General features: G+C 38.1%; 1 protein-coding gene across 2 annotated transcripts in view; it reads left to right on the forward strand.

Annotated features, from left to right (window-relative positions):
* The first annotated feature begins 2,817 nt into the window (after positions 1 to 2,817).
* INTS6 (integrator complex subunit 6) overlaps positions 2,818 to 26,451 on the forward strand; it is a 104,072-nt gene continuing 80,438 nt past the window's right edge. For both annotated transcript variants that reach the window (XM_047079255.1, XM_047079248.1), the window contains exons 1-4: positions 2,818 to 3,461; positions 3,852 to 3,929; positions 4,761 to 4,910; positions 24,698 to 24,787. In XM_047079255.1, coding sequence (XP_046935211.1) covers positions 3,351 to 3,461; positions 3,852 to 3,929; positions 4,761 to 4,910; positions 24,698 to 24,787 — 429 coding nt within the window. In that variant the 5' untranslated portion in view covers positions 2,818 to 3,350. The remainder of the gene's footprint in view (positions 3,462 to 3,851; positions 3,930 to 4,760; positions 4,911 to 24,697; positions 24,788 to 26,451) is intronic.

Below are 26,451 nucleotides of genomic sequence, written 5' to 3' on the forward strand. Positions count from 1 at the left end.
ACTTGGCCTATTTCACAATTCTGTCTAGGGACCACTCGTCAATGCTTCCTGGTTTCTGATTGCCTCTTGATTTGCTGCCTATATATGTCCTGATTTCTTTCTTGTTCTGCCTCTGGCCTTGCCTTCCAGCACTTCTGGGCTTCTGAACTGGAAACCTGGTCTTTGATCTCAGAAGCCATCATAAGCACAGGTTCTGGTTCTATGCTTGGCGCTCCTGATCTTTGCATCTAACACTGTCTCTACCATACATCTCCATTTATGACAATCTGCCAACTCCACTGAGTCAGGGAAGAAAGAGCCATGATGTCTCCATAGGAAATGATTTCAAATAACTATAACAGGGAAAGTCATTATTAATGCATGCTCATGTACTTCAGTAGTTGAGTTTGATTTCCTTCAAACACTGCTTTGTACTTACTACCCCAACTAAGAACTGTAATTTATATGGAAAAAAAAAATCCTTAGTCTGGAATAAAGGTCCTCTACTGTCTAGATCTGACCTACCTTTCTGGATCTTAATACTATTCTTCACATACCTAGTGCTCCAGCTCAGCTGAACTACACTGTTCCCCAGGAAGCCCCTGGCACTGCTGTTAGCTTCCTTTCTTCGCTACATTTTCAATGTCGAAAAGGACTTTTTCATCAGCAGCTGCCTCTTGCTTTACCCACATATTCAAATCCTACCAATTCTTTGAAGCAGTGTTTCTCAAACCTGAGTAATGCAAAGGAAATTCCTGTCATTCTAGAGAATACATATTAGGATAGGCAGGAGTCCATGGACCAGCTTGTAAACAGAAGGCCAGTTCTATGAAAATCTTTCATTTGCAAATTATCACTTTGAAAGAAAAATGTTGTCTTTACGACTGGTGTAACAATTTGTATATTGTCATTAAAATGAAAACACACATTTTAAAGTCTCAAAGAACTCTTGATTTTTTATCTCCAGATCTAGGATCTCAGAGAAATGTGGCTTTAAGGAACATCTTAAATATACTGGCCCTGGAAAATGTTCATCACCCAAGGGTAATACATTTTTCTCTTTTCTGAATTATTTAGCATCTAATCACTCTCTGCCTTGTAGTAGCTAATAATATGTATGTAGTATTTTTCTAAAAAAAACCATAAGCTCTTTGAAGGCAGGGTCCACATTTTAGTCATTTTAAAACTCCACTGGTCCTCAGCAAATATTGGATGTAAGACCTGTATTCCATCTTATTTTGTAGTCCAAATCTCTTAAAAATCTCTCTCTTCTGTCGTACATACTCACAGAACAGCGTATGACTGAAACAGCCCTACTATAAATTCATAAGAAGTTCAGAGGTTGTCCTAAGTATTAGGAAAAAGTCCAAGTTATGAAACTCAAGATTTTAAAAAAGTGCTACAAAACCGGTCTCTTTTGTGTTGAGTCTGATAGGAACAATTTCATTAAATGATCAGCAGGCAAATAAGAATTTCAGGATAAAAAAATCGAAATGCAAGACTAGCAGGAGAGGTCCTAAAGACATCTACATAGTCTTTATAAGGGTTGTGTGTCTCTAACACACAGGCACGGTCTTCAGTTTTTCAACTAGTATTTTTGAGTGAACAGTGTTCCTCGGACATTTAGGAAAGGATTCATTACTTCGGGCAGGGTGAATAGGGGTTTCGTTTAACCAAGAACGACTTCCCGCATACATTATTCGGAACCAGTCTTAGACACAGCATGCAGTGAAAGGGAAGAGCACTGGCAGGATTATGAGGAACCCACTCTGTCACCTAGGCAAGCTGAAATCAGTTTTTCCATTTAAAAACGAGTTCTTGGTCTACGGTTTTCTAAGGTCCCTTTTAACTCTGAAATTGACGTTCTTTGGTCCTAAGAAAACTTGGCTTGACAGAGGTTATTTGGTAGAATCGTTTTTCCCCCCCGAGAATAAAAAGCGCAACAAACTGTTTATCGATATTTGAGTCTTTCCCCATGTCCTTTAAAGGGCTGAGTTAGGAAAACAGAAGGTTAGTCCTCTTTTTGTTGGGTCCTCCACCGAGAGCTCCTGGTGTGCTCTGGGTCCAGCCCTCACCCTAGGTCGCTCCCCAAGGCCGAGCGAGACTGCGGGCGAAGCTGGCCTCTCATCCCCACTCCCCGCCGGGAGCGGTGGGACTGGCGGAGATTAGTCCCAGGTCATAAACAACCTCTCACTTCCCCTCCCCCGCCCCGGGCCCGCCCGCGCAGGGGCCGGCCCTCCCAGGCCCAAGGATCCTCCTCCGGCGACCGCAGGCCCCGGAGCTCTCCTCGCAGGGAAGACCGCGCGGGCCGGCCCCCTTCTAAGCGGGTATTTGATTACTTTACTCATCCCCTCCTCACTCGCCCCCGGGGGAAGGGGTTTGATACAGCGACCTCGCAAGGGGAGGTGAGGCCAGCCTCCATTTCCCTTCCTCCGACCCCTATCACCTCCAACAGCCAAGGAGAGGCCAGCGGCACTGACGCGCAGACTCACATCCGCGGCCGCCCCGCGCGCGCCGCCGCGGCCCCCTCCCCCACGCCACGGTCTTTCCGCGGCCGGTCCCCGCCCCTTCCCGGAGCCCGCCTCCGCGTCTGCTGGCCCGCCTGCTCGTCCCTTGCGCTCGCTCTCGCGCGCACCCGATGCCCCGCCTCCGCGCGTGCTCAATAACTGTTCCCGGAGCCGGCCTACAAGCTTCCCCCGCCCCTGAGCTGTTTGAATATGCTAATGAGAAGCTTGGGATTAGCCAATAGGGTGACGGGGCGGTGCGTCACGTGGCTCGAGGACGTGTCAAGGGGCGGAGCCTCTGCAGACCCTGCCCGAGTTAAAACCGGAGTGTGAGAGAGAAAAGCGCTTCAGTAGCGAGAGGGGCTGAGAAAGTGGTGACACCGCCGGGGTGCGGAGGGAGTCCCTGAAACTTCTCCCAACAGCCCCAGGGCCAATCTCCCCTCAGCCCACTCCCCTCTTCGCCAGCTCCCAGGTCCCCACTCCCTGCACCGGGGGTGGGGTGGGGAGCCAGGCCCGTCTCCCGCTGGGACACACACAGGGGCCGGGAGCGGGGACGGGACCCCCGAGGCGGGGGGGACGGACGGACCGACCGACAGACAGACGGCCGGGCGCCCGCCCCAGCGGGCAGGCAGGCAGGAGGAGGCGGAGGCGGGGGTACGACGGGGAGGACTGGGTCTGGGGAGTTTCCTCTCAACTATCGGGGGAGAAACTCCCCGCAGCCGGAGGAAAGACCCAGACGGTGTTTTCCTCCCGGGGGCCGCGCTCCCCCGCCCCGCGTAGCGGCGGTCGCCGCCGCCGCCACCGGCGCCTCCACCTCTACCATCTCCTCTTTCTCCACCGCGGGCCCCGGTGTCCCCGGCCAGCACTATGCCCATCTTACTGTTCCTGATAGACACGTCTGCCTCTATGAACCAGCGCAGCCATCTGGGCACCACCTACCTGGACACGGCCAAAGGCGCGGTAGAGACCTTCATGAAGGTACCGACTGACCGAGCCCGGGCGGCGACCCGGGCCCGGCGACCCACGGGCGGCAGGGGTGGGGGGGAGGGTGGCCGGGGGCGGCGAGGCGGAGGTGTCGGGGACCTGACTGCGGGAGCTGCCGGGCTCGGGGACCCCCTCCCCCACCGCGCGGGCGGGCGGGCGGGCGGGCGCTGCGAGCCGGGCTCGGCCCAGGCCCGGGCTCCAGGCGGTGTGTGGGGGCCGATCTGTGTGTGGGGGGCGGTGTGGAGGGGTGGCCGCTGCGTGTGCGGTACTGTGGGGGGGGGGGCGGCGGGGCCGCTCGGCGCCCCTTCGCATCGTAACCTCGCTTCTGTGCTTCCCTCTCGCCCGCCCTGTTCCTTCTCCTGTCCCCCACCCGCTCTCCCGCAGCTCCGTGCCCGGGACCCTGCCAGCAGAGGAGACAGGTATATGCTGGTCACTTTCGAAGAGCCGCCCTATGCTATCAAGGTAACAGCCCTCGCCCTCCCCCTTCCCTTCCCTGTTCCTTCCTCGCTCGCCCTCCCCGCCCCCCCATTCACCCTTCATTATGCTCCCCTCCCCCACCCGCTGTGCTCCAGGCGCTGAGGTCTTTTCCCCTGCGGGCTCCCACCCCCTCCCCCGCTCCGGAGCGTCCTGGCGCGGCGCGGAGTCGCTGGGCCACCGCCGTCCCCTCCCCAGCCCGGCCCGGCGGTGGTGGCGGCGGCGGCGGCGGCGGCGGCGCTGCGATCAACATGGCCGACATTTCCCCTCCGCGGCGTGAGCGGCAGCAATGAACTGTGGGGGATATTTATTCAAGTTAGCCCCAGTGACAGCCGGGCCCGGCCGCGCCGAGCCCGGGTTTGCATTAAAGGGGACTCGGCCCGGGGCTCGGCCGCGCTCGCCCTGGTTGGCGAGCGAGCCGGGTGGGGGGCTGCGGAGCTTGGTGTTCGGATTCTTCCTCACAGGGCCGCGGGCCAGTGGGACAGCTGCAGGTTAACTTCAGAAGTCCTGCCCACTTCTGCTTTCCACCAGTACCTTTTGCATGCCCAAATCTTGGGTAGTAGGTTCGGGAGTAAATTTCCCAGGGAAGTTATAAAGTATTAAGGCTGTTAGCCACCAAAAGCTGTAGAGCCAGCAGGTTTATCCTTGGCCACCTTTGAAGAGAGTTTCCTTGGCAGTGATACGGTATTAACACGTTAATCTAACCATACTGTAAAGTGAAGCAAAGCAGCTCCTTGGCGAACGGCATATTGTAACGGCCGCCCATGTGTACATGGCTTTAAAGGATGAAAAAAAAAAATTCTTACATTTTCTTTACAGGCCGGATGGAAAGAAAACCATGCAACGTTTATGAATGAACTGAAAAACCTTCAGGCTGAAGGACTTACGACTCTTGGCCAATCCCTAAGGACAGCTTTTGATTTATTAAATTTAAATAGATTAGTAACTGGCATAGACAACTATGGGCAGGTAGGTTGAATATTAAGGTGGAAAACAGTTGATTTTTCTTTTTGTGGAGAAACACTGTCAAGTCCAAAACCTATATAACATGAAATACAAGTATGAAGCATTTCAGATTAAAGTACGATATGCACATAATACAAAAGTGAAACTGACCATATTTTACTGGCTTTAAAGCCCTCATTTTTTTTTTTCTTAAAATGTATTTGTATTCAGAATTAGAGTCTGAATTTTTGTGCTGTAGCATTGACATGAATTTGGTTTTAATCCCTTGAAGTTCACTCAGGTTATTAAAGGGGAAAACTTTCTGCCTCACCACGCTCAGTTTCTGTGATAATCTACCCACAGACAATTGTGCAACTCCTGCAGTGACTTCTGGACACTAGTTGACTAGTGGTTTTCATTTTTTTATTAGTAAAAACATCAGAGGAATTTTTGTTTTTGTCGGGGTTTAATTTAACCATATTTTATAGTTATTCTGAAAGGTAAGATTTTCATTGGTGTGCAGTAACTGAGTACATTAACATTTTTCAGCTGTTGAAGCATCCACAGTAAGCATCTATGCAGGAAGAATTCTGAATTCGCTTCTGAATTAAATCATGGGTCCAGAGGCTGTTATTATTTTTGAGCTCCATACTTTTGGAAAAGAGGCTTTTTGAATTTTCTTTATCTACCCCCCCCCCCCCCCCATATGATGGTTCACTATGAAATAAGGCAAAGTAGTCCGTTGTAATTTTTGAGATTGCTGGCCAGGAAAATTAAAGATACTGGTGAATGTGTAATGTTACACATAACAAAGGAATATTAGTTCCAAGTTCAATTTTTAAGTTGTAGTGCAGAAACATTATTGCCACAAATGATACATTTAGGAATACATTTTGTTCTTTTCTCAAGGTCCATGAGCCACAATTTTCATGAGTTTGACAAATTTCAGGAAAATTTCCAGTGATTATAACTTTTGGTTGCTTTATATAGGAAGAAACAGAATTATTCCCTTGTTTTAGAAATGTTTATGCTTTGCTTAGTGGTACCTATTGGGCACCTAAACATTTTTGGAAAGGACTGAATATAATCCTATAGCATTTAAGTATACATGATTCAGAGTCATTTTGTTCTAGTTCTACTGAATTGCACCTCCATTGTTTAATTCAGTAAATGCTTATTTTCTTACCACATAAATCTTTAAGTTTTTCTACCCTGTTTTATTTTGCAATATTTGTAATTTAGGTAGGTTTGTCATGAACTTTTTCTGCCAAGAATCTGTAAAATAGATTTCTTACCCTTTTCTATTTCTTTGTTATACGTAGTGATATACAGGCCTGTTGGTGAAGGTTTTGATCCAAGCTTCTTTGAGTTCAAAGACAAATTTGAAACTTGCCATTATTTGGTTACTCTTAATTTGGTTGTCCGGGTGTCAATGTATGGAAGAACTATTTCCTATTTCTCTGCATCATATTTCATAAGGCATTTACACACATTTACCTCCTGCCACCTATTAAAAATATTTCTTAGGGTGCTTCTTTAGAGAAGCTGATTGTCATGGAGAGGCTGAGGACATTTGCAATTTAAACTTGTATTTTCCTTTTCCCAGTTGCCATCTTCCACCAGAGAATGCTTAAGTTCTTATCTGTAAAGCGTATGATGTTTGAGGTTGAAGGTGGTCCTGCTGGGCTGTTACCACTTTGACCAAGAGAAGAGCCTGGAGATTAGGATGTTTTTGCATGTTCGGATTTATTAATTCAAGAAGGGGGAGGGATAATGCTTCTCAGTTATTTTGATGAGTAAGCAAGGATGCATGGAGTAGTACTAGTGCTTATGTCCTGAATTGGCACATAAAAATGACACTAGCATTAAAATAATTGAGGAAGCCATAATTTTCAAATGAAAATGAGTAAAGCACTTAATTAGAAGAAAACATCTTCCCAGAGATATTTCTCACCATAAGTCTTTATTTCGCTGATTTAAATATTACACATTTTCTGTTAAAGAATAGATTATCAAGAATTTTGGATGTCTCAAATACTTAACACTAAATATAGTTCATGTATTTTCTTTGTTAAGAGTACTTTGTGTTTGCCTGTTTTCTGTGGAATAGTTTTATTCCGTAACCTCAGTGTTTTTACATAAATACTTCCCCTTTCATACTCTACAAGGATCTGTAGGACCCACAGTACTAAATACTTGTATATAATTTTAGTACGTGAAAGGAAATGAGATAACGTGAGCTAGATGAAAGGGACAAAGCATATTTTTAGAGAGCATCTAAAAACATTTATGTACATTTCTGAATGACTTTCTTAAATACCTAAATGTGGATGTATATGTATGTATATTAGATACCCCCATAGCTACTCCCTCCCCACATACATGTACATATGTGATTTTCCATAACTAATCCCAAGGGTATTTTCAATGTCTGTATTGCTTGTGTTAAGTTAGTAAGTATATCTACAAATAAATCGTCTTTGAGATGTTAGTAATTAGGATACTAACAGAATTTGTAGGGTGTAAGTAAGGTTAAAGTAGCTGAGAAAAAAAACGCATCTTGGTGATTGTTTTCTTCAAGCACTTTGGATATCCCAGTAAAAACTTCCTTGCGTATAGAAGTCCGTATAAATATTTCATTTTGAAAATCTGTACCATTTGCTGATATTTCTGCAATCATGGAACAAAGTATAGCTTCTTTCTAGTCTTTTCCTTGGATATTATAGCAACACTTAAATTGCTTATCATTGCAGCTAAATGTGACACATGTGTTTTTTACATGTATTCACCAGAGTTTCAAATAATGCTGATCTTTTGAGAACCACGGAAAATCTGATGAAGAGAATCCTTGAGCAGTACCTAAAAGCAGATACAATATGTGTTTAATTTTTTAAAGGATTTTCAATGCCAAGTTTTACCTCATTTGAAAAATAGTAACTTTTTAGACAAGATCAAATTGAATGAATCTTAGGGAGAAGAATTTTAACCAGTTTATTCTTCAGCATAAATATTTGTGAACTTAGCAAATTCAGGTAGAGTTCTAATACTACTTTTTTCCTTTTACCTAGGCAGTGTCTATTTAGTACTAAGGTAGTACAAAATACAGGCTTTTCTTGTAATGTTGGTGAAGTAATGAAAACTTGATTCCCATTGGGTTTTTTGTTTCCCTTAGGCTGTCAAGAAATATATTACCAGTAGTTTTGTATTTATTGACCTGTCGACATTTTTTTCAAAAGAAAGTAGATTTTTGTACTGGAACGTGCTTCTGTGCTGAGTATGAACTGGAAAGAGTGGTGAATGGTATTTTGTAAAATTTTTAAGTCCATGAACTTTTTTTCCTAATTTTTAAATTGCGGTAAAAAAAAAAAAAAAAGAAAACCCACATAATACCAAATTTACCATCTTAACCGTTGTTTGTTTGCTTGTTCGTTTATTTAAGTAATCTCTATAACCGTGTGGGGCTTGAACTCAACCCAGAAATCAAGAGTTCCCTGGTCTGCCTGCTGTCTTAATCATTTTTAGGTGTACAATTTGGTAGTATTAAGTATATTCACACTGTTTTGCAACCAGTCTCCAGAACTTTTTCATCTTTCATAACTGAAACTTTATACCAGTTGAACATAACTTATTTTTTCCTCCCTCCAGTCCCTGACAACCACAATTCTAATTTCTATCTCTATTTGAATACTCTAGAGATGCCTTATATAAATGGAATCATACAGTGTTAGTCATTTTGTGACTGGCTTATTTCACTTAGCATAATGTCTTCACCATTCATCGCTGTGGTAGCTTATTTCAAGATTTTATACTCCCTCTTAGGACCGAATAATTTTTCATTGTATGTATATACCACGTTTTGCATATCCATTCATCCGTGATGGACTTTTGGGTTTCCACCTCTTGGCTATTTTGAATAATGCTGCTATGAACAAGGTGTGCAAATGTCTCTCTGAGATCCTGCTTTCAATTCTTTTGAATATACACCCTGAAGTGGAATTGCTGGATCCTGTAATTTTATTAAATTTTTGAAAAACTCCTCTATTTTGCATAGTGGCTGCAATTGTTTTATATTCCCACTAACAGGGCACAAGAATTGCAATTTCTCCACATGCTTGTCAACACTATTTTCTGTTTTTCTGATTTGGGCCATCATAATAGATATAAGTGATATCTTACTGGTTTATTTGCATTTGCCCAATTATTTATATTGAGCATCTGTTCATATGCTCGTTGGTCATTTGTATATTGGTTTCGGAGAAACGTCTGTTTAAGTTCTTTGCTCATTTTTTAATTAAGTTATTTGGTTTTTGTTGTTGTCGTTGAGTTGTGGGAGTTCTTTAAATATTTTGGATATTAACCCCTTACCAGATACGTGATTTGCAAGTTTTTCTCCCATTTCATGGTTTCCCTTTTCACTCTTGATTGTGTCCTTTGATGACAGAAGTTTTAATTATTGATGGATTCCAGTTTAATTTTTCTTTTGTTGCCTATGCTTTTGGTATCCTCTCCAAGAAATCATTGCCAAACCCAATGTCTCTGAAGCTTTCCCCCTACATTTTCTTTTAGGAGTTTTAGTTTTAGGTCTTGCATTCAAGTTTTTAATCCATTTTGACTTAATTTTTGTATATGGTATATGGTAAGGGTCCAACTTCATTCTTCTGCCTGTGGACATCTGGTGTTCCTAGCACCATTTGTTTGAAGAGACTCTCCTTTCCCCCATTGAAAGGCTTTGGCCAGTCCTTGAACTTCTTATAAACCTCTTAAACTTATCTTCAATAATTTTTATTGGCTCATAATTCTTACTGATGGATAGGGGACTCTACAGTCAAATTTGCTTAAAAGTTTTTTCTCTCCATCTTTTTTAACTGGATAAAAGAAGCACAATGGCCAGGAATGTGAAAATTGGAATCCCAGTCCTGACCTTGATACTGAATTACTGTGTAACATGCTTGACCACCCTGTGCCTCTGCTTCTTCATATTCCAGATTACTAATAATGAAGCCATTGTACTGTTATTATAGAAATGATTAGAGGTGTAAATGGGATGGTATATTAAAAATGTACTTTCAAACTTGTCAAGTGCCAAGGAGACACAAAGCTTTCTTTTTTCCCTCAATAGGTTAGTTTGTTTACCTCTAGTTTTCTGTTATTTTTTGACCTTAAATTTGAAATTTTGATTATAAAAATGTGGTGATTTTTAAAGCAGAATTTTATTACATGCTTTGAAATCTAACAGCCTATTAAATATGTATTTTTTTTTCCCTTGGGCTTTGTATTGCTTCCTGAGAAAGCAGTGTGGAAAGTAAATACTATCACTTGGCCGAGTTGTCTTAATGGCAGTTGATAAATATGACGAAGCATAGGGATGGTTTGTAAGGTTCAGATAAGTCAGAAAGTCATTCTTTTTTGTAGGAATACAAGTTAGAGAAGAAGGGACCTTTATGTAGAACAAAAGCACATGTAGGATTCTCTCAAATGGGAGCTCCCCCTAGTGCGTTTAAGATGAGATTTACACAAGTTTGTTTTGCAAGGGACGTTTGAGGAACACCTCTGTCGAGTATATCAAGGGATATTTTAATAAGAAGGTTTGAGCTTAAAGTAGCATGAAGTGGGTATGATTTATTTCCTATTGAGTATTAGTTTTAAAGGTGGTAATTTAAATGAAAAATTTTAAGACCTAGATTTTATTTTCTTTGAAAACACTTACTGTCACTTTTCTTCATAATTTATGCTCTAAATCTGTTTTCTGAAGGATCAAAAAATTGCTTTGTCATGATCTTTCAAAAGAAAATGAAAAAGGATATCCAAAGGACATTATTGCATTCTTAATTAGAAATTACTGTGTAATTCTTACTATGTAAGAAATTATAAGTATAAAAAGCAAAAAATAATAGGTTTTACTTCTTCAAAGAGAATTTTATTTTCCCTTCATGCAAGGGAATGTCAATAATTACATATTAAATTATGTACAACTGAAAATTAAAAGGCTGGGAACAAATGTAATATTTGAATGAAAGAATTCTACTTTTCAAGTATTTTAAGTTGATTTAAGGTCATTTGTGGTCAGGAGTAAGGAGAGAACTGTTTAGACACGTTCATGTCATAGGTTTCTACAAAGAGATTGTGCAACATTTTATAACTTGAAATTTCTTTAAATATTTAAAATAACCCTTAGCCAATATAACCCTTCACTCAAGTTTCTAACGTATATGTAAAATCATCTTGGTGGTCTTTTTTCATTTGCTTCAGCAGTGCCCATATGTTACTAGCCCTGTGTTCTTTCATTTAAAAAAAAGTATTGCCCTTATGTAAACTTAATTTTTATTTAGCAGTGTTATTAATTTTCTTAATTTAAACATGGTCCCAGACCATAGACAAAATACTAAAGTTTTTTGTTTCTGTTTTAGTTTGTCAGAAGAAGCAGATTCTTTTTCCCCCAACTTTTTTATTGAGGTACAACTTAAATACACAAATCTTAAGTGTGAAGCTTAGTGAATTTTTATATACGTTCTTGAGAACAAGATTGAACTTTTGTATCTCCTGACAGAAATTTTCATTGGACTTTATGTATCATTATGACTTTTGTTTTATGGGACTTTAGAATTGCAAGTCCTGTTAGAAGTTTACTCCATCTTCCTCATTCTATACATGAAGAAAGTAAAGCCCAGAAAAGTTTAGAAGGCTGATTTCTTTACACTTATGAAATATTTTAAAAGATTAAAATTGGTTATGGAACAGTTATACAGATTTTTTTATTAGCAACTTGTATGTTATTAAAGAACAAATTTTATTTACAAGTGTAACCAGTAGATATAAGTCCCTTTTTAGGGGTATGTCTGTGGTTCTCTACTGGAATATGCTTTTTTTCATTTCCTCTGGTGAAAACCAGGCAATTCATTTTGCCAGTTTGTTACATTTAACCTTTCTTGTAACACTATGAAAATACTGTTATATGCAGTTGGAGTTCCTCCCCACTCCCTTGGAAAAAAGTTAATATGAACGTTGGGGGCCCTGGGGTGGCTCAGTTGATTAAGCGTCCTACTTTCTGGTCATGATCTTGTGATTCATGGGTTCGAGTCCCGTGTCGGGCTCTGTGCTGACAGCTCAGAACCTGGAGCCTGCTTCAGATTCTGTTTCTGTCTCTATCTGCCCCTTCCCTGCTCACACTGGGGAGGGGGCAGAGAGGGAGTGAGAGAGAGAGAGAGAATATGAGAGAGAATCCCAAGCAGGCTCCTCACTGTCAGTGTGGATTCGCTATGGAGCTCTTTGCAGGGCTCAGATTCCCAAACTGTGAGATCACGACCTGAGTGAGCCAAAATCAAGAGTTGGATGCTTAGCCTACCAAGCCACCTAGGCGCTCAGATATAAGTAATTTTGAAAACCTCTTAGCATCGTCTTTTAAGATTTAGAAAACTCTGATTGGTTCTATCTGTTCCCACTCCATCCGTGAGTTCCAGGCCAGTCATGTAACCTCTCAGCCTCAGTTTCCTCATTAGGAAGATGAGGTGAAAGGATCTATGCTGCAGGATTGTGGTGAAGATGAAGTGGTATGGAATGTAATTTATTGTAACACTTACTCTCATTTTTATGAATTTCCTTTTATTTGCATTTTAAAGACTGGAATTGTGGGCACATGGTATGTTATACAGCTTTTTTCAGTATAAGCAGTGTGGTACAGAAAGAACTGCTTCATTAGAACTGGTCGTGCCTGGCTCTGCCACTTACTAGCTTAGGCTGTATTGACAAGTCCCCTTAGCCTCACTGAACTTCAAATCACTTATCCACAAAATGGTGAAAATAGCATAATTCTTGGGAATTTTTGTAAGAACTAGAAATATTAGTCATTTAGCAAAGTGCCTGTTTGGCACATGGTAGGAACTCAGATGACGATGATTAACTGTCGTGCCCAATGTTATGTTAAACACTTAACAGGGCAAAGCTTTGTAATCCGAAACCTTTGACAGAAGTTCCATAACCCAACATCTATCTATCATAAACATCGTAAGAAGCTAGAATTAGCTAGCCAGTATTTCCAGCTAATGTAAAATTTTGTGCCATAAGGAACAAACATAATGGTTTTGGCTTTAAATTGAAGCTCCAAAAATATTTTCCCCTTGGTGTTTGTTGAAAAGTTTTTTCTCCAAAATCTCTATTTCTTGTTCAAAAACAGTTTGATAACATGTTTAATTTAATAAAGCAAACATGTTTTTCGATTTTCAGAGAAAGAAGGTTTTAATTTTTTGAGGAAACTTAGATCTGAGTCCATTTCTAGGGCTTTGTAAATAGTATATTTTAGAATACGAGTTGGTGTTGGTTGGGATGGGGTGGAGGGAGGATGTTCTTGTACAGAAGAAAGGTCAAATGTGAAATGTTATGATCCCTTTTATTATTTGTAATGTAGATTTATGTGGGAAAAATAGGATAAGCCTAGGAAGGATTTTTTTCTATATGATAATAGTTCTTTTTTAGAGCATACGTGATCTAAAATCCGATGATTGGTATAGTGAGGTATAGTTGCACATAAGAAAATATTTTAACATAAGAATCTTACAATTAAGAGGATTATTTGTAACCAAAGGACAAATTTATATCAGGCTAGTGATGTTTTATCAAGATTTATTCTTGTTCCTATGCACTCTTGCTTTTTTAATCTGTTCCTTAAAGGGATATGGCATTTTAACATTTTCCATTTTTTGCTTTTGCCTAGATAAGCTGAGGGACTCAATGGTAAAGGTCCTCAGAAGGATTATATTGTCTGACAAACTGTTACAGTGATAAAAACAGTTCTGAGTATGTGAGAAAAAGTAATTGTAGCATTAGCTATTAGTAATGTACTTTGAAACTCCTCAATGGCAGTATTGATGCTGGCATGTTAAAGGAAACCTCGTTAGATATTAGGAAACATCAACAAAGTCTTCTGGTTATTTTGGAGTTTGAACACTGGAAGCATACCAACAATTATTCTGAAAGGATTAAAAACAATAGTTTTTTTTGTTTGTTTGTTTTTTTTGTTTTTTTAATGTGTATTCATTTTTGAGAGAGAGAACAGAGCGTGAGCTGGGGAGGGGCAGACAGAGAGGGAGACAGAATCCAAAGCAGGCTCCAGGCTTTGAGCTGTCAGCACAGAGCCTAACGCAGGGCTTGAACTCCCTGACCTCGAGATCATGACCTGAGCTGAGGTCTCATGCTTCACCGATTGAGCCACCCAGGCGCCCCAACAATAGATTATTTTTAATCCCCGGAATTGAAGATGATTCTGTGTTCTGTGAAAGGTTAGGCTGCAAACCTCAGTAAGTGATGTTACAAAGGCTCCATCTACAAGATGATGACAGCATTCAGTCCTTTTGGATTATTGAGAGTAAGCAAAATGATGTCTTTGTGGCCTCTGATAATGCCTGAGTTGGTAATTCCTGGTCATTTATGTACTTTGGCAGGTAAAAGCTAATGTAAAATTTTGAATTTTTGTTGTACAGTTTTAGTTGTCAATCCATTTCTCAAAGCAGTAAGTTAGAAAAACCAAGAAATTGCATTCAGAAAATTGGGCCTAAATCAGATAATAGAGTAAAAAGTCTTTATATGTTGGAGTGCCTGGTGGCTCACTTGATTACGTGTCAGACTTGATTAAGTGTCAACTCAGGTCATGATCTTGTGGGTTCGTGGGTTCGAGCCCCATGTTGGGCTTTGTGCTGACAGCTCAGAGTCTGGAGCCTGCTTCAGATTCTGTTGTCTCCTCTCTCTCCCCTTCGCCCACTAACGTGCACATGTGCTCTTTCTCTCTCCCTCTCTCTCAAAAAATGAATGAATATTAAAAAAAATTTTAGAAGGTCTTTATATGTAAATTTTATTGTTAATCCAGAAGGGACAATGTCTAATCTCAAACAACGTTATATTGAATGTAACTCTTAATGTAATAAAAAAAAGAGTCATTCTTAGAGCTTCCATTTTAATGAGCTTAGAGCAACTATCAAAAACGTGTGACAACTATCCAGTCATTCATATGACCTCTGCTTTTTCATGAGGTTCATTTCTAAGGTAAAACCTTTGTGGATTTGTATGTATAGTTAGAAGGGCTTATATACTTTTCTTGGCAAAAGGCCCAAGTATTATGTGGTTAGTTTCTCATTTCCTAAACATGTCACCTATTTGGAAAATTTTAAATCTATAAACACTTGGGAAGGGACTTAGTACTAAGCATCAGTAAATGTTTGAGTCAGAGCCTAGGGAGTACAGAGTACAAATACCTTTTGTAATGGATTTGGAGAAATTTTAATAGTTCCTTCTAAAAAACCTTCTGAAATTGGGTTACCATCAATTCTTTCCTAAAAAGTGAAAATTCATGTTTTTTTTTTTTTTACAAAGCAGAGCCCCTTAAAACTAATCTCGAATTATGATTTATCCAATTAAATTATTTTCAGTTGGCCTTCAGCTATAGCACATGGGAAAAAATAGACTGTCAATTTTTCCAAGTGCTTATCATGAATTTTTTTTGCTTTATTAAATTTAATGCTTTATTGCTAACTTTACTGACATGAAACATTTATTAGGCAGTTCCTTCTCATTTTCAGTTGTATTCATGAAGATACTTACATAGAATGCTGTGGTTGAATTCCATCTTCTGTGTAGGAGAGCTGATGTGTGTGTGAATGATTTTTTTGTGAACATGTGTGGATGTTTAGGAAAAAATAGCTCTTAATAGTTAAAGACATGATTTAACCAGACTTTTGCAAAGGTAGTATCTATACATTTGGTGGTAATCAACACCTCAAGGAGATGATTAGTCTGGATAGTATAGGTAGGTCTGTGTGATTTATTGATGTCAAATTAATTTTCCAGCATTATTGCTATATATAACTTCATCTGTCTTTGAAAATAGGTTTTCATCCTGGCTTTTTTTTTTCTTTTTCTGCCATGTTTGCAACATGTTTACTATTACATTCATTGCTGGAATTTTTTCCCAAATTAATATTACCTAGTCCATTTAATATAACGAGCATATTAGGTTTTTTTTATCTAGAATGTTAGTATTTTTTTTAAGTTTATTTATTTTGAGAATGAGAACAAGCAGGGTGAGGGTCAGAGAGAGGGAGGGAGAGGGAATCCCAAGCAGCACATGAGCTCATCCATGCTCAGCACAGAGCCCGACGCAGGGCTTGATCATGACTGTGAGATCATGACCTGACCCAATGTCAAGAGTTGGACACTTAACCTACTGAACCACACAGGTACCCCCCAATTTTTTTTTTTTTTTTTTACTGCTATTACTGTTTAAATATTACCAAAACCAGTTATTTATTTGTAGAATAATCTTATTTAAATTTTAGATTCCAGTTCAAATGTAAAACTCAAATTCTGTGAAGTTATTAAATATTTAATATTTTAGACCTATTGGATTTATATTACTGGTTTTTGATGCAGTATTTCTTAGCCCTGTATGTTATGGAGTTTCCTTAACATTTTTGTCCTAAAGTCAAACTGTTCTTCAGTTCTTACAGTATTTCTTTTTTTCCCCCGTGTTTGTTTATTTTTGAGAAGAAGAGAGCATGATGGGGGAGAGGCAGAGAGAGAATCCCAAGCAGGCTCTGCTGTCAGTGCAGAGCCGACCTGGGGCTCAATCCCATGAACCGTGAGATCACCGACTGAGCCACCAAGGCGCTCCTATAGTATTTCTTACATAATTACTGTTTGGTTTATTAATTGAATCAAATTCTAGGATATTGCTCTTGGTCATTATATTAAAATAAATATATGGGATTCCCCTGGCTTTTTCTTAAGTCTTATTCCATCTGTTTTTAATGATGCTAATATTTTTAACATAAGGAATTGTATGGTTAGGTAAAGGAACTGTATTTGTACACAACTGTATAATGGAATTACTTGAAACTAAAAGAATATATATTTTAATGTGGAATTTTAATTGTTTAATTTTGATGTTTTTCTGTAGTTATAGACCTTAATTTATTCTAAGATGCTAGGTTTTCATACACTAGCAGATTTTTAAAGGTTTATTTTTAGATACTAAGCACATTTTAATTTTGACTACTTGTTTTGAATGTGTAATAAATGCACATGGTTAAAAAGTTCAAGCATTATAGAAAGTTACACAGTTGCTCACTTCCATTGTTCAGAGGCAGCCATGGTTAATCAGTTTGTAATGTATCTTTCAGAGATCTTTTATTTTTTTTTTTAATCTTTTAAAAAATTTATTATTTTTAGAGAGAGTAGGGGAAGTGCAGGGGTGGGGGGAAGAGAGAGAGGGAGAGGGAGAGAATCTTAAGCAGGCTCCATGGTCAGTGTGGAACCTGATGTGGGGCTCTATTCCATGACCCTGGGATCATGACCTGAGCTGAAATCAAGAGTGGGACACTCAACCAACTGAGCCACCCAGGCTCCCCTTTCAGAGATCTTTTCTATATATTCAGAGGTGCTATTTTTTTTATAAGCACTAATTTCCTAAGATGGATATTTTAGAGTTTTTTTTTTTTATCAAAAGACTCATTTTTGCCATACCACTTGAGATCATAACTATAAAAGTAATAATCTTAAATTCTAAAACAAACATAAAACTTGTAATTCTGGCCTTGGAATATTGATTTAAATATAAGGCTGTCAGGCCTTTATTGACTTAAGTAATTAATATTAAGTAATTTTGTTTGGAATGTTTAATTAACCAGTTGTGATTCATTCCTGTAATGAACCTCCCACCCTTTAAAAGAAGCAAAACTGTGTTAACGACAGTGAATTATTGAATAGAAGATATAATTAGCACATCAAAACTGTGATTTCATAGATATTATTGATATAGTTTGAGGCAAAAATAAAATAACTGACTTCAAGAGAAATATTGAGTACATAAATATTAGTACAGGTAATAAGCAGATATTGACAAAATTCTGGTTGTGGTATGCAGTTGCCTGAAGTTGAGCAATACTGAACTAAATGTTATATATACTAGTTGACTTGTATTTGCAAAGTATGTATTAAAAGCTGCTTTTTTCATTTCTATGTAGTTGTAATTGTGTTTATTATCAGTATTATGACAAGTCTTTGGAAGTGAATTGCATCCTAAGATATTTTTCTTTTAGAAATAAGTTTAAAGGAGATGAATATTATGAAGTAGATGACATCTATATCTAACACAGAACAATAATATTAATATTTCTGTGTTTTATATTTTCTCTATAGAATCTGAATTTTGACAGATTATAAAGGGAGTGTCAGCATTTCTAAATGAGAATGAAGTAGTTGGTCATATTTTAGAGGAACATATATTGTTACCTCTTTTTTAGATATGGTAGTAGAGGAAAATCGGATTGATAATGCCAGCTTTATGTTCTTATTTATGTAGATTTTACAAAGATGTAAATAGGGGACCTAAACATCTAGTTTAGCAACTTAACCATTAAAAAAATTTTTAATAGCTGTCCTACTGAGTACTTGTCCAGTGGCATATGCATGAGAACCATTACTAATGCACTACTTACTTCTCATGACGATTCTTTCCTCCTGTTAACATAGTTGCTGTTGTTGCTATTACTTGAAAAGGAAGTTTTAGGTTGAAAAAGCATAGTCTGTTTGTGGAAGTTTCTGATTTTCTTGCTAGGGAATATGCTTTTAGCCTATATGTGTAAGACATTATACATCTTAACATCTCTTTGGTTGATTTCTTTTGACTGTACCTTTCTGGGCATATGGCAAAATAACTAGACAATAGTAGGTGTAAGTAGCTGAAAATGCCATCACAGGAGAGCTGGTGGGCTGACATTTGGTGCACATTTTCTCTTCAGTAGCCCCTTTAATCCATGGGAAAAGTAGCTTTGCCATGGCTGTCCTTATGAGGTTGTTCCAAGGACTGATAACATGGAGCATGGTGCACGGGGAGAAAATGAGTCCTTTGGTACCATAGCAGAGATAGCCAATGAAAGTTTTACTGAAGACTCAGGGATGCCTTGCTTTTGCTTTGGAAGATAAGTTAAGCCTTATTTAAGGGTACAGTAAAATTCCTGTATCTCTTCCAGCCCCCCCCCACTACATTTTAAATTTATTGGGTAAAATTAGAAATTCTGATTCTGAGAACCAGGTTAGTTTGTATTTGAGGGAAATTGAGCCTTGTATATTTTCAAAAAATTTTTTTTGGAAAATGTTTTAAAATTTTCAAAAACTTCTTTTTTGCAAAAATGAAATGGGTTCTAGTGGGTAAGATTACTTTATTATTATTTTTTTCATTCATTTATTTCTGAGGGACAGAGTGAGACAGAGTGTGAGTGGAGGAGGGGCAGAGAGAGGAGACACAGAATCTGAAGTAGGCTCCGGGCTCTGAGCAAGCATTCAGCACAGAGCCCGATGCGGGGCTTGAACCCACGAAGGGGGCCGAAGTTGGACACGTTTACTGAGCCACCCAGGTGCTCCAAGATTACTTAATTTAATTCTTTAAATTTTCTTATTGAGATTTTATGCCTTAATTTCATTGTTTTGGCTAACCCCATGATAATATTAAATTATTGCAAGAACTTAACATTTGCGTTTGATGTTATCTTTAGCGGAATTTTTACCTGAGGTTTTTGACCAGTAGTAAAATCGGTTGTTTTTTTTTTTTTAAATAAATTTTCTAAATGAGAAGATTTCCATTCGTAAATAGGTAGAATATTATACCTTGTACTCTATCCTTTAGGGACATATTTAGATTTCTTTGCACCAAGAAGTACAGCTCTGAGAGAACCATCTGATTTTAATTCTGCTAATGGCAAAAGTAAACTTTTAGTCCCTCTACTGGTTGCCTTTGATGTAGCAGAACCTAATATTACTATTTTTTTGGAGATCTTGTAACTAAGGTAAAAGCTATTTATAACTTTATGACCAAGGTGAATTTTGTGGTCTATTCTAATATGGACTGTCCCCAAATTGAGTGACTTCATAAACATACAAGGAATAAAAATGTAAAGATTTGGGAATTACTGAACTGCATTGGCTTGGCAACAGATAGTTAATGACATTAGAAGTCACAACTTTTGACCTTTGAAATGTTAAATTATTTTTTGTAACACATGAAAATTGTCTCATGATACTGGTAGACACCCAGAAATGTGCTTTAATTTACTGGGTAAAAATGTGTGAGAAAGATGCCAGTTATTTCCCGTGCTTCTGCCAAGCATAAATGCACTTGCACAGGTGGGGGAGGAGCAGTGTAAACTGTATAGAAGAAAACTGTCTTGGAGCAACATCATCTGATCATTTGTTGCAGATGATTTAGAAATTTATGCTTAAATAAATTTATTCTAACATTTATATTTCTATATAGAGGTAGGGATAATTTGTTCCTGAAGAAATAAAAACTGTCCTCTTGTATATATGTGCAGTAAGTCATTATTATTCTAATTTTTATCATGACTAATCCTATTGTCTTTTTTAGTGTGATTCTTGAAGGGATCTTAGCCATGTTAGGGTTAAATAATTAAATAATTATTTTATTAAATTATTTTATTAAATAATTTATTTTATTAAATAATTAAATAATTAGCCATGTTAGGGTTAAATAATTAAATAGGTGAAATGAAGATGGTCATATTTTTCTTTACTTTTTTCTACCTTTGATCTTTATCTCAATTTTCCAAAATTTAAAGTCATTAAAGATCTTAATATTGTTTTACCTTGCGTTTGTACCTATGCTCTCTGAAAGTTGGTTGACGTTCGTTTTCAAAAGTAAACATTCCATTTTGTTTACATTGTATTTTGTTGCAGTGTGTTTTTGTTGGGGAGAGGTATATTGATTTATATATAGAAAATTTAGGGGTACCAGGGTGGCTCAGTCGGTTGAGTGTCTGACTCTTGGTTTTGGCTCAGGTCATGATCCCAGGGTTGTGGGATCAGGCTCTGTGCTAAGTGTGGAGACTACTTGTGATTCTCTCTTTTCTCTCTTAATTACCCTCTGCTCCTATCCCCGGCTCATGGTCTCTTGGTGTCTCTCTCTCTCTAAAAAAAAAAAATTTTTTTTTTTGTGGGTGAGAAATCACAAAACAACAGGAAACCAAGTAAAGGAATAGCTCCACTGTAGTTAATTTTGCTGTAGATAGAATATATTAAATAAAACCAAACTGATTGTAACGCTATTCATTATTCTGTGAACATGGCACAGTCTAGGTTCGTGTAGAACTGTATGCAAGAGATTTAGTTGCTACCAACAGGACTTTTAGATGCTGTGGAAAGACCATGATATTTAGAACTGGAATAAGGTTCTGGCTTTGCTAGTTACCAGCTGGGTAACTTTGGATTATATTATTTAATCTTGTGAATATTTTACTGTACCATGTTTTTAGGGTTAAATGAGATCATGTGACTGTTTTATTGTTATTATCAAGTACCTGATTATTAGTAATTTCAGGTATAGTCGCTATGGAGAGTACTATGTGTATGACTCCAGTAAAGTTTCAACTAAAAGTTGGTTATCAAGGAAAGAGTCACTTATATTTTGATATTTTAATTTAGCTTACATTTTAACTCAAAGGCTTTGCTGAATTATAATACATTTTAATTCGATTTTTAGATATGATGGTCCTTAAAGTATGTACTGGTTTTTGGATGCATATCACCATTCATAAAGTTCAATACGTCATAGATCATTGTTCTTTAATTACAAATGTAACCCACTGGCCTCTGAAGGATAATTCTCAGTGTGCTTATACAGGAATAAAAATTGATGTCAGACTTTCATTCAGAAAATATAGAAGAAAATTTGAGTTAGGTGTAGAGGTGCTACAGAAGCACTGTTCCAATTATTTGGTCCACGTAGTTGTAGGTTAAGGGTAGAAGCAAGATAAAATAATTCTGAAGCTATCAGGATATCTTGGCCTTTATCTCCCTTTGCCAATTTTTGATCTATCGTGGTATTTGTAGAGACCAGGAGAAGAGAGTTCTATGTACATAGGTACATTTATTATTGCTGAGATTGGATTATCAGGCACCTGACACGATGCTTGTCGTATGGCAGCCACTCAGTTAACATTTGAGTGACAAACATGAGCAAATGGAGAGTGGATGGCTAGACTGACACAGGACAGAGGCAGTGTACCCTTGTATCCTAGCAAATTCACGAGTTGTTATGTGTTAAGCTAGGGAAGCACTCATTTATATTGAGATATAGGTAAAGTATCTATATCTTCTTTCAAAGCTTGTTGAAGTTTGAAAAATTCTCAATGGTTCCATGAACTTGGGCAGGTTTGTATTAAGCCTCAGTCAGTGAATCAATGAGTATTTTAAGTGCCCAGTGCTTAAATATTTTGTGCTCAGTGCTGAGGAAGAAATAATGACATGCTCCTTGACTTCAGTTTACTCAGAATCAGGAAGCAATGATGAACAATACAAGATGGTGTATTTTTAAAAAACTATAGTAAATACACATAACAATTTACCATCTTAACCGTTTTTAAGTGTGGAATTTAGTAGTGTTAAGTATATTCACATTGTTGTGCAAGGTGTTGTATATTTAAATTAAAAATAATTTGAGAAGGAGAGAGGTTAAATGCAGGGAAGTAGTATTCAAAATGTACTCCATGGGGACGCCCGGGTGGCTCAGTTGGTTAAGCATTTGACTCTTGATCTCAGCTCAGGCCTTGATCTCAGGGTTGTGAGTTCAAACCCTGTGTTAGGCTCCACATTGGGCATGGAGTGTACTTAAAAAAAAAGAGACAAAATGTACTCCATGACACCACTCCAAATCCAGTTTTATTTGAAGAAACATTCTATGTATCTATATTTTTATTAAGTTTGAAAACTGCCACTATTAGAATTTGGAGAGGGAGAACGATAAATTATTTAAGGGCAGGCTAATCAGGGAAGGCTTCATGGAAGAAGAGGACTTAAACTGGGCCTTAAAGAAAAATTCGGAATTGAGTGGGTTGTGGGCAGGGAAAAGGGAAGACATTCTACAAGAGGGAACCAGGTGAAGTTCAGCAGTGACAATGAACATGGCCTGTTTATAGATCTATGAGAAGACTTACATTATTAGAATTTATTATTTATGCTGGGGGTGAATGGTGTGACAGGTAGTATAGTGTAATGTTTCTCCAAATGTATTCCACTTACCATGAATGTTGTGGAGAAGGAAGGGAAGGTAAATTCATGTTTGTTTGTTTTTTTAATCCCCTGCAAGTCTTCTGTAACATTTGGATGCTTCTATGCACTTGAAATCTTCTAAAAGTTATAGCCAACATATTTTAATTTGACCAGAGGTTGCTTTCCCCATTTGGAATCATTATTTCCTGGACACCTGTTTGAAAAATGTATATACCACCTGCAAGTTGTATGACTTGATCAAGAAATTTAAACTGCCAAATCTCCTCTTCCCACTTTATGAAGATCAGTTAAAATCACAGTGTATGTGAAGTGTTTGTAAATACATTTAACAAATAGAGTATGTGCTGTAATATGCTAGTGACTGAGAGCTATATAAGCGTAAGGGAAGTTTATTGAACTATAGAATATTACATGCATATAACCCTTCTACATCCTTGCTATTCCAAATATGGTTTGTGGACATTAGCATCTCCTACATTGCAGTCTTGTTAGAAATGTGGAACCTTAGGGGTGCCTGGTGCCGGTTAAGCGTCTGACTTCGGCTCGGATCATGATATCTCGGTTCGAGTGTTGGAGCCCTGTGTTGGGCTCTGTGCTGACAGAACAGATTCTGCTTCAGATTCTTGTCTCTCTCTGCCCCTCCCCTGCTCACGCTCTGTCTCTCAAATATAAACAAACATTAGAAAAAAAAATGTGGAACCTACTGAACCAGACCTACTGAATCAGAACATGCATTTTATCAAGATCAAAGTGATTCATATACACATTAAAATTTGTCATATGCTGTTCTGCATCATATCCAGCAAAACTTCATTGCATCCTTTCTTGAATGTGTTAATGGCAGAGAATTTGATAATTTTCAAACACAAGGTTTACTGTCTTGAAATTCTAGCCTTTGGTCATAATTTTGTCTTAAATGTGCCTTAATATCTTAAATGAGAGCCATTTATATGTAAAAGATAAGTTTATGTTTATCTGATTCCCTCATAGAATGTGTCCCTTAAAATTGATCATCATACTGAGTAACTTGGCCAGAGATTTGAGTGGAAGTTACCAAAGTTCTTTCACTTTATATATGGAGCATTTGAGAGTTTTGTGTCACTTGTCTTCCATTGCCTCTGTCACTGTTGTTTTTGTACCTTCTCTTGCCGAGCAATTTAAGTAACCATCCTTCTTAATTTTTCATATTGGGCTATCATTAAATTTCACTAACCTTAGAGTAGCCCTTGTGTTCCCACGGAACCAGATTTTAGAGCTCTTCCATGCATATATCCAGTCACTTGGTTAGATGTTTTCCTTATAGGCATCAATTACATTGCATTGTTATCTTCATGTACTATGTTGCCTTTCTCTTTAACAAGTTTTTCAGAAAAATGCTGTCTTTTAATTTTGAATATCTAAATAAGATTATTAGAATTGAGCTATAGAGTTCCTTTTAAAAAATTGAGTACTTTTAGTTATTTAAGTATAAATGCTCACTGTAAAAAATTAAAATGATAGAAAAATGTAGAAAGAAGTGAAAAGTCTAACTTTTCCTCTACCTAATCCCATTTCTTTAAGGTTAACTTCTGTTTAGTGCATGTTTCTTTCTGAACCTTTTTTTAATGTACAAAAGGTATATACAGTATATAAAACTTAATAACAAGAAAAGTGGATTTATACAGTGTTCTAAGAATTGGCTTTTTACTCAGAAAAATTAAGCTGATGTCTAGACCTTAATGCAATTAATGTGTTTTTGACTTTAGGGACGAAACCCTTTTTTTTTGGAGCCAGCAATAATTATTACAATTACTGATGGGAGCAAGCTGACTACTACCAGTGGAGTCCAGGATGAGGTAAGTTATATTCCTATCAGCATAGATTATGCAATTGCAGTTGAAAAATTATTAGTTGTATATGTACTGTAGGGTACTGAGCACCTTAAATAGGTTTGATTATTTGATGCGGTCTAGAGTCACTTGTCTCCTAGGACTTACCTACCTTCTCTGTTCATAGCAGTGATCTCCAGATTTTCTTGAATAGGAATTTCTGTGAAAAACTTTGAGCCTCCCTCCATTCTCCAACTCCACGTGTATTTTTGAGTTTATGTGAGGGTGACAGTGTCAGTTCATACAGTAAATTTAGTGAAAATGAAATCTTATTTTCAGGTTGGAAAAAAATAGGCACAGCACGCTAATAATTTCTTCCATATCTCAGTGGATTGTCATGTGCACTCTACTGTGGAGACTTCTAGACTAGACTAGAGCAAAGCCAAGAGGAGTTTAAGACTAGGAAAACTGAAGGTTTTTAGACACTTTTATTCAAGTCATGACTTAAAGCTAGCCTCACCTATTCTCTGCTAGCATTCTTTATGCAGAATTGGTTGCGTGTGGTATGATAGAGTGGCTACAATAGACTTATTTTAACTTTAAGCTGTTTTTACTGTAGTATTTGATACAGTTGACCCTTGAACTGTGTGGGGGTTCGGATTGTCGACTCCCTTGTGGTTAAAAATTTGTGTATAGCTTTTGACTGCCCCAAAACTTAACTATTCATAGTCTGCTGTTCATGGGAAGCTTTACCAATAACATAAACAGTCGATTAATCCATATTTTATATGTTATATGCATTATATACTGTATTCTTAATAATAAAGTAAGCTAGAGAAAAGAAATGTTATTAGGAAAATCATAAGGAAGACAAAATACATTTATAGTGCTGTACTGTGTTTATTGAGAAAAATCTGTATACAAGTGGATGTTTGCAGTTCAAATTTGTGTTCAAGGAGCAACTGTATTTGTTTTTCAGAATATATTGATATAGATGGGAGGTGTTTTAGACTACTTTTTTTTTTTTTACTGTTTGCATTTGCTTTAGAATCTTAATTCTTGTATTTACAAAGGGTTTAATTAAGTAGGAAGAGTATAGTTTTTAAGTTTAGTAACTTTTAGAAATACTTTCATTCGTGTGATGTTGTGGAATGTCACTTGGACACGGAGTCAGGATGCGTGCGTTCTGGTCTTTGTTCGGTTACTTTCTAGCAGTGACTTTGTACCAGTTACCTAACTTCTCCAATACGCTTTCCTTGTCCATGAAATAAGTTGGCAATTCTTGCCTTACATCATAGTTTTGTTGGAAGACTGAAATGAAATAATATAGGTCAAAGTGCTTGCTAGGCTGTAAAGCAGTGAGCGTAGTATTGTTCTATCATGAAGCAATGGAACCAGTAGAGTTGTCTTTGCCTGATCTTGAGTTGTGTGGAAGAGAACCAGAATTGTTTTGTTTGAGCAGTTAATGTTAAAGGGAATTTAGGATATAATTCATAGAGATAGAACTGAAAATTTTAGGCAGATTAAAATTCATATGAAATAATTTATAGTCTATACATAATTAGTAGCATTGGAATGCTACATAGCTGAATCTAGTGGGTTTTTGGACTTTCTTGAACTAAGGTTGACATGCATAGCCAATTATGTCCTGCCACTATCAGGACCCAGATGGGTATTAATTATATATATGA

This window comes from Lynx rufus, unplaced genomic scaffold (genome assembly GCF_022079265.1).
Source record: "Lynx rufus isolate CCGP_SWC_20201006 ecotype Redwood Valley unplaced genomic scaffold, mLynRuf1.p SCAF_1, whole genome shotgun sequence".
Lineage (NCBI taxonomy): Eukaryota > Metazoa > Chordata > Mammalia > Carnivora > Felidae > Lynx > Lynx rufus.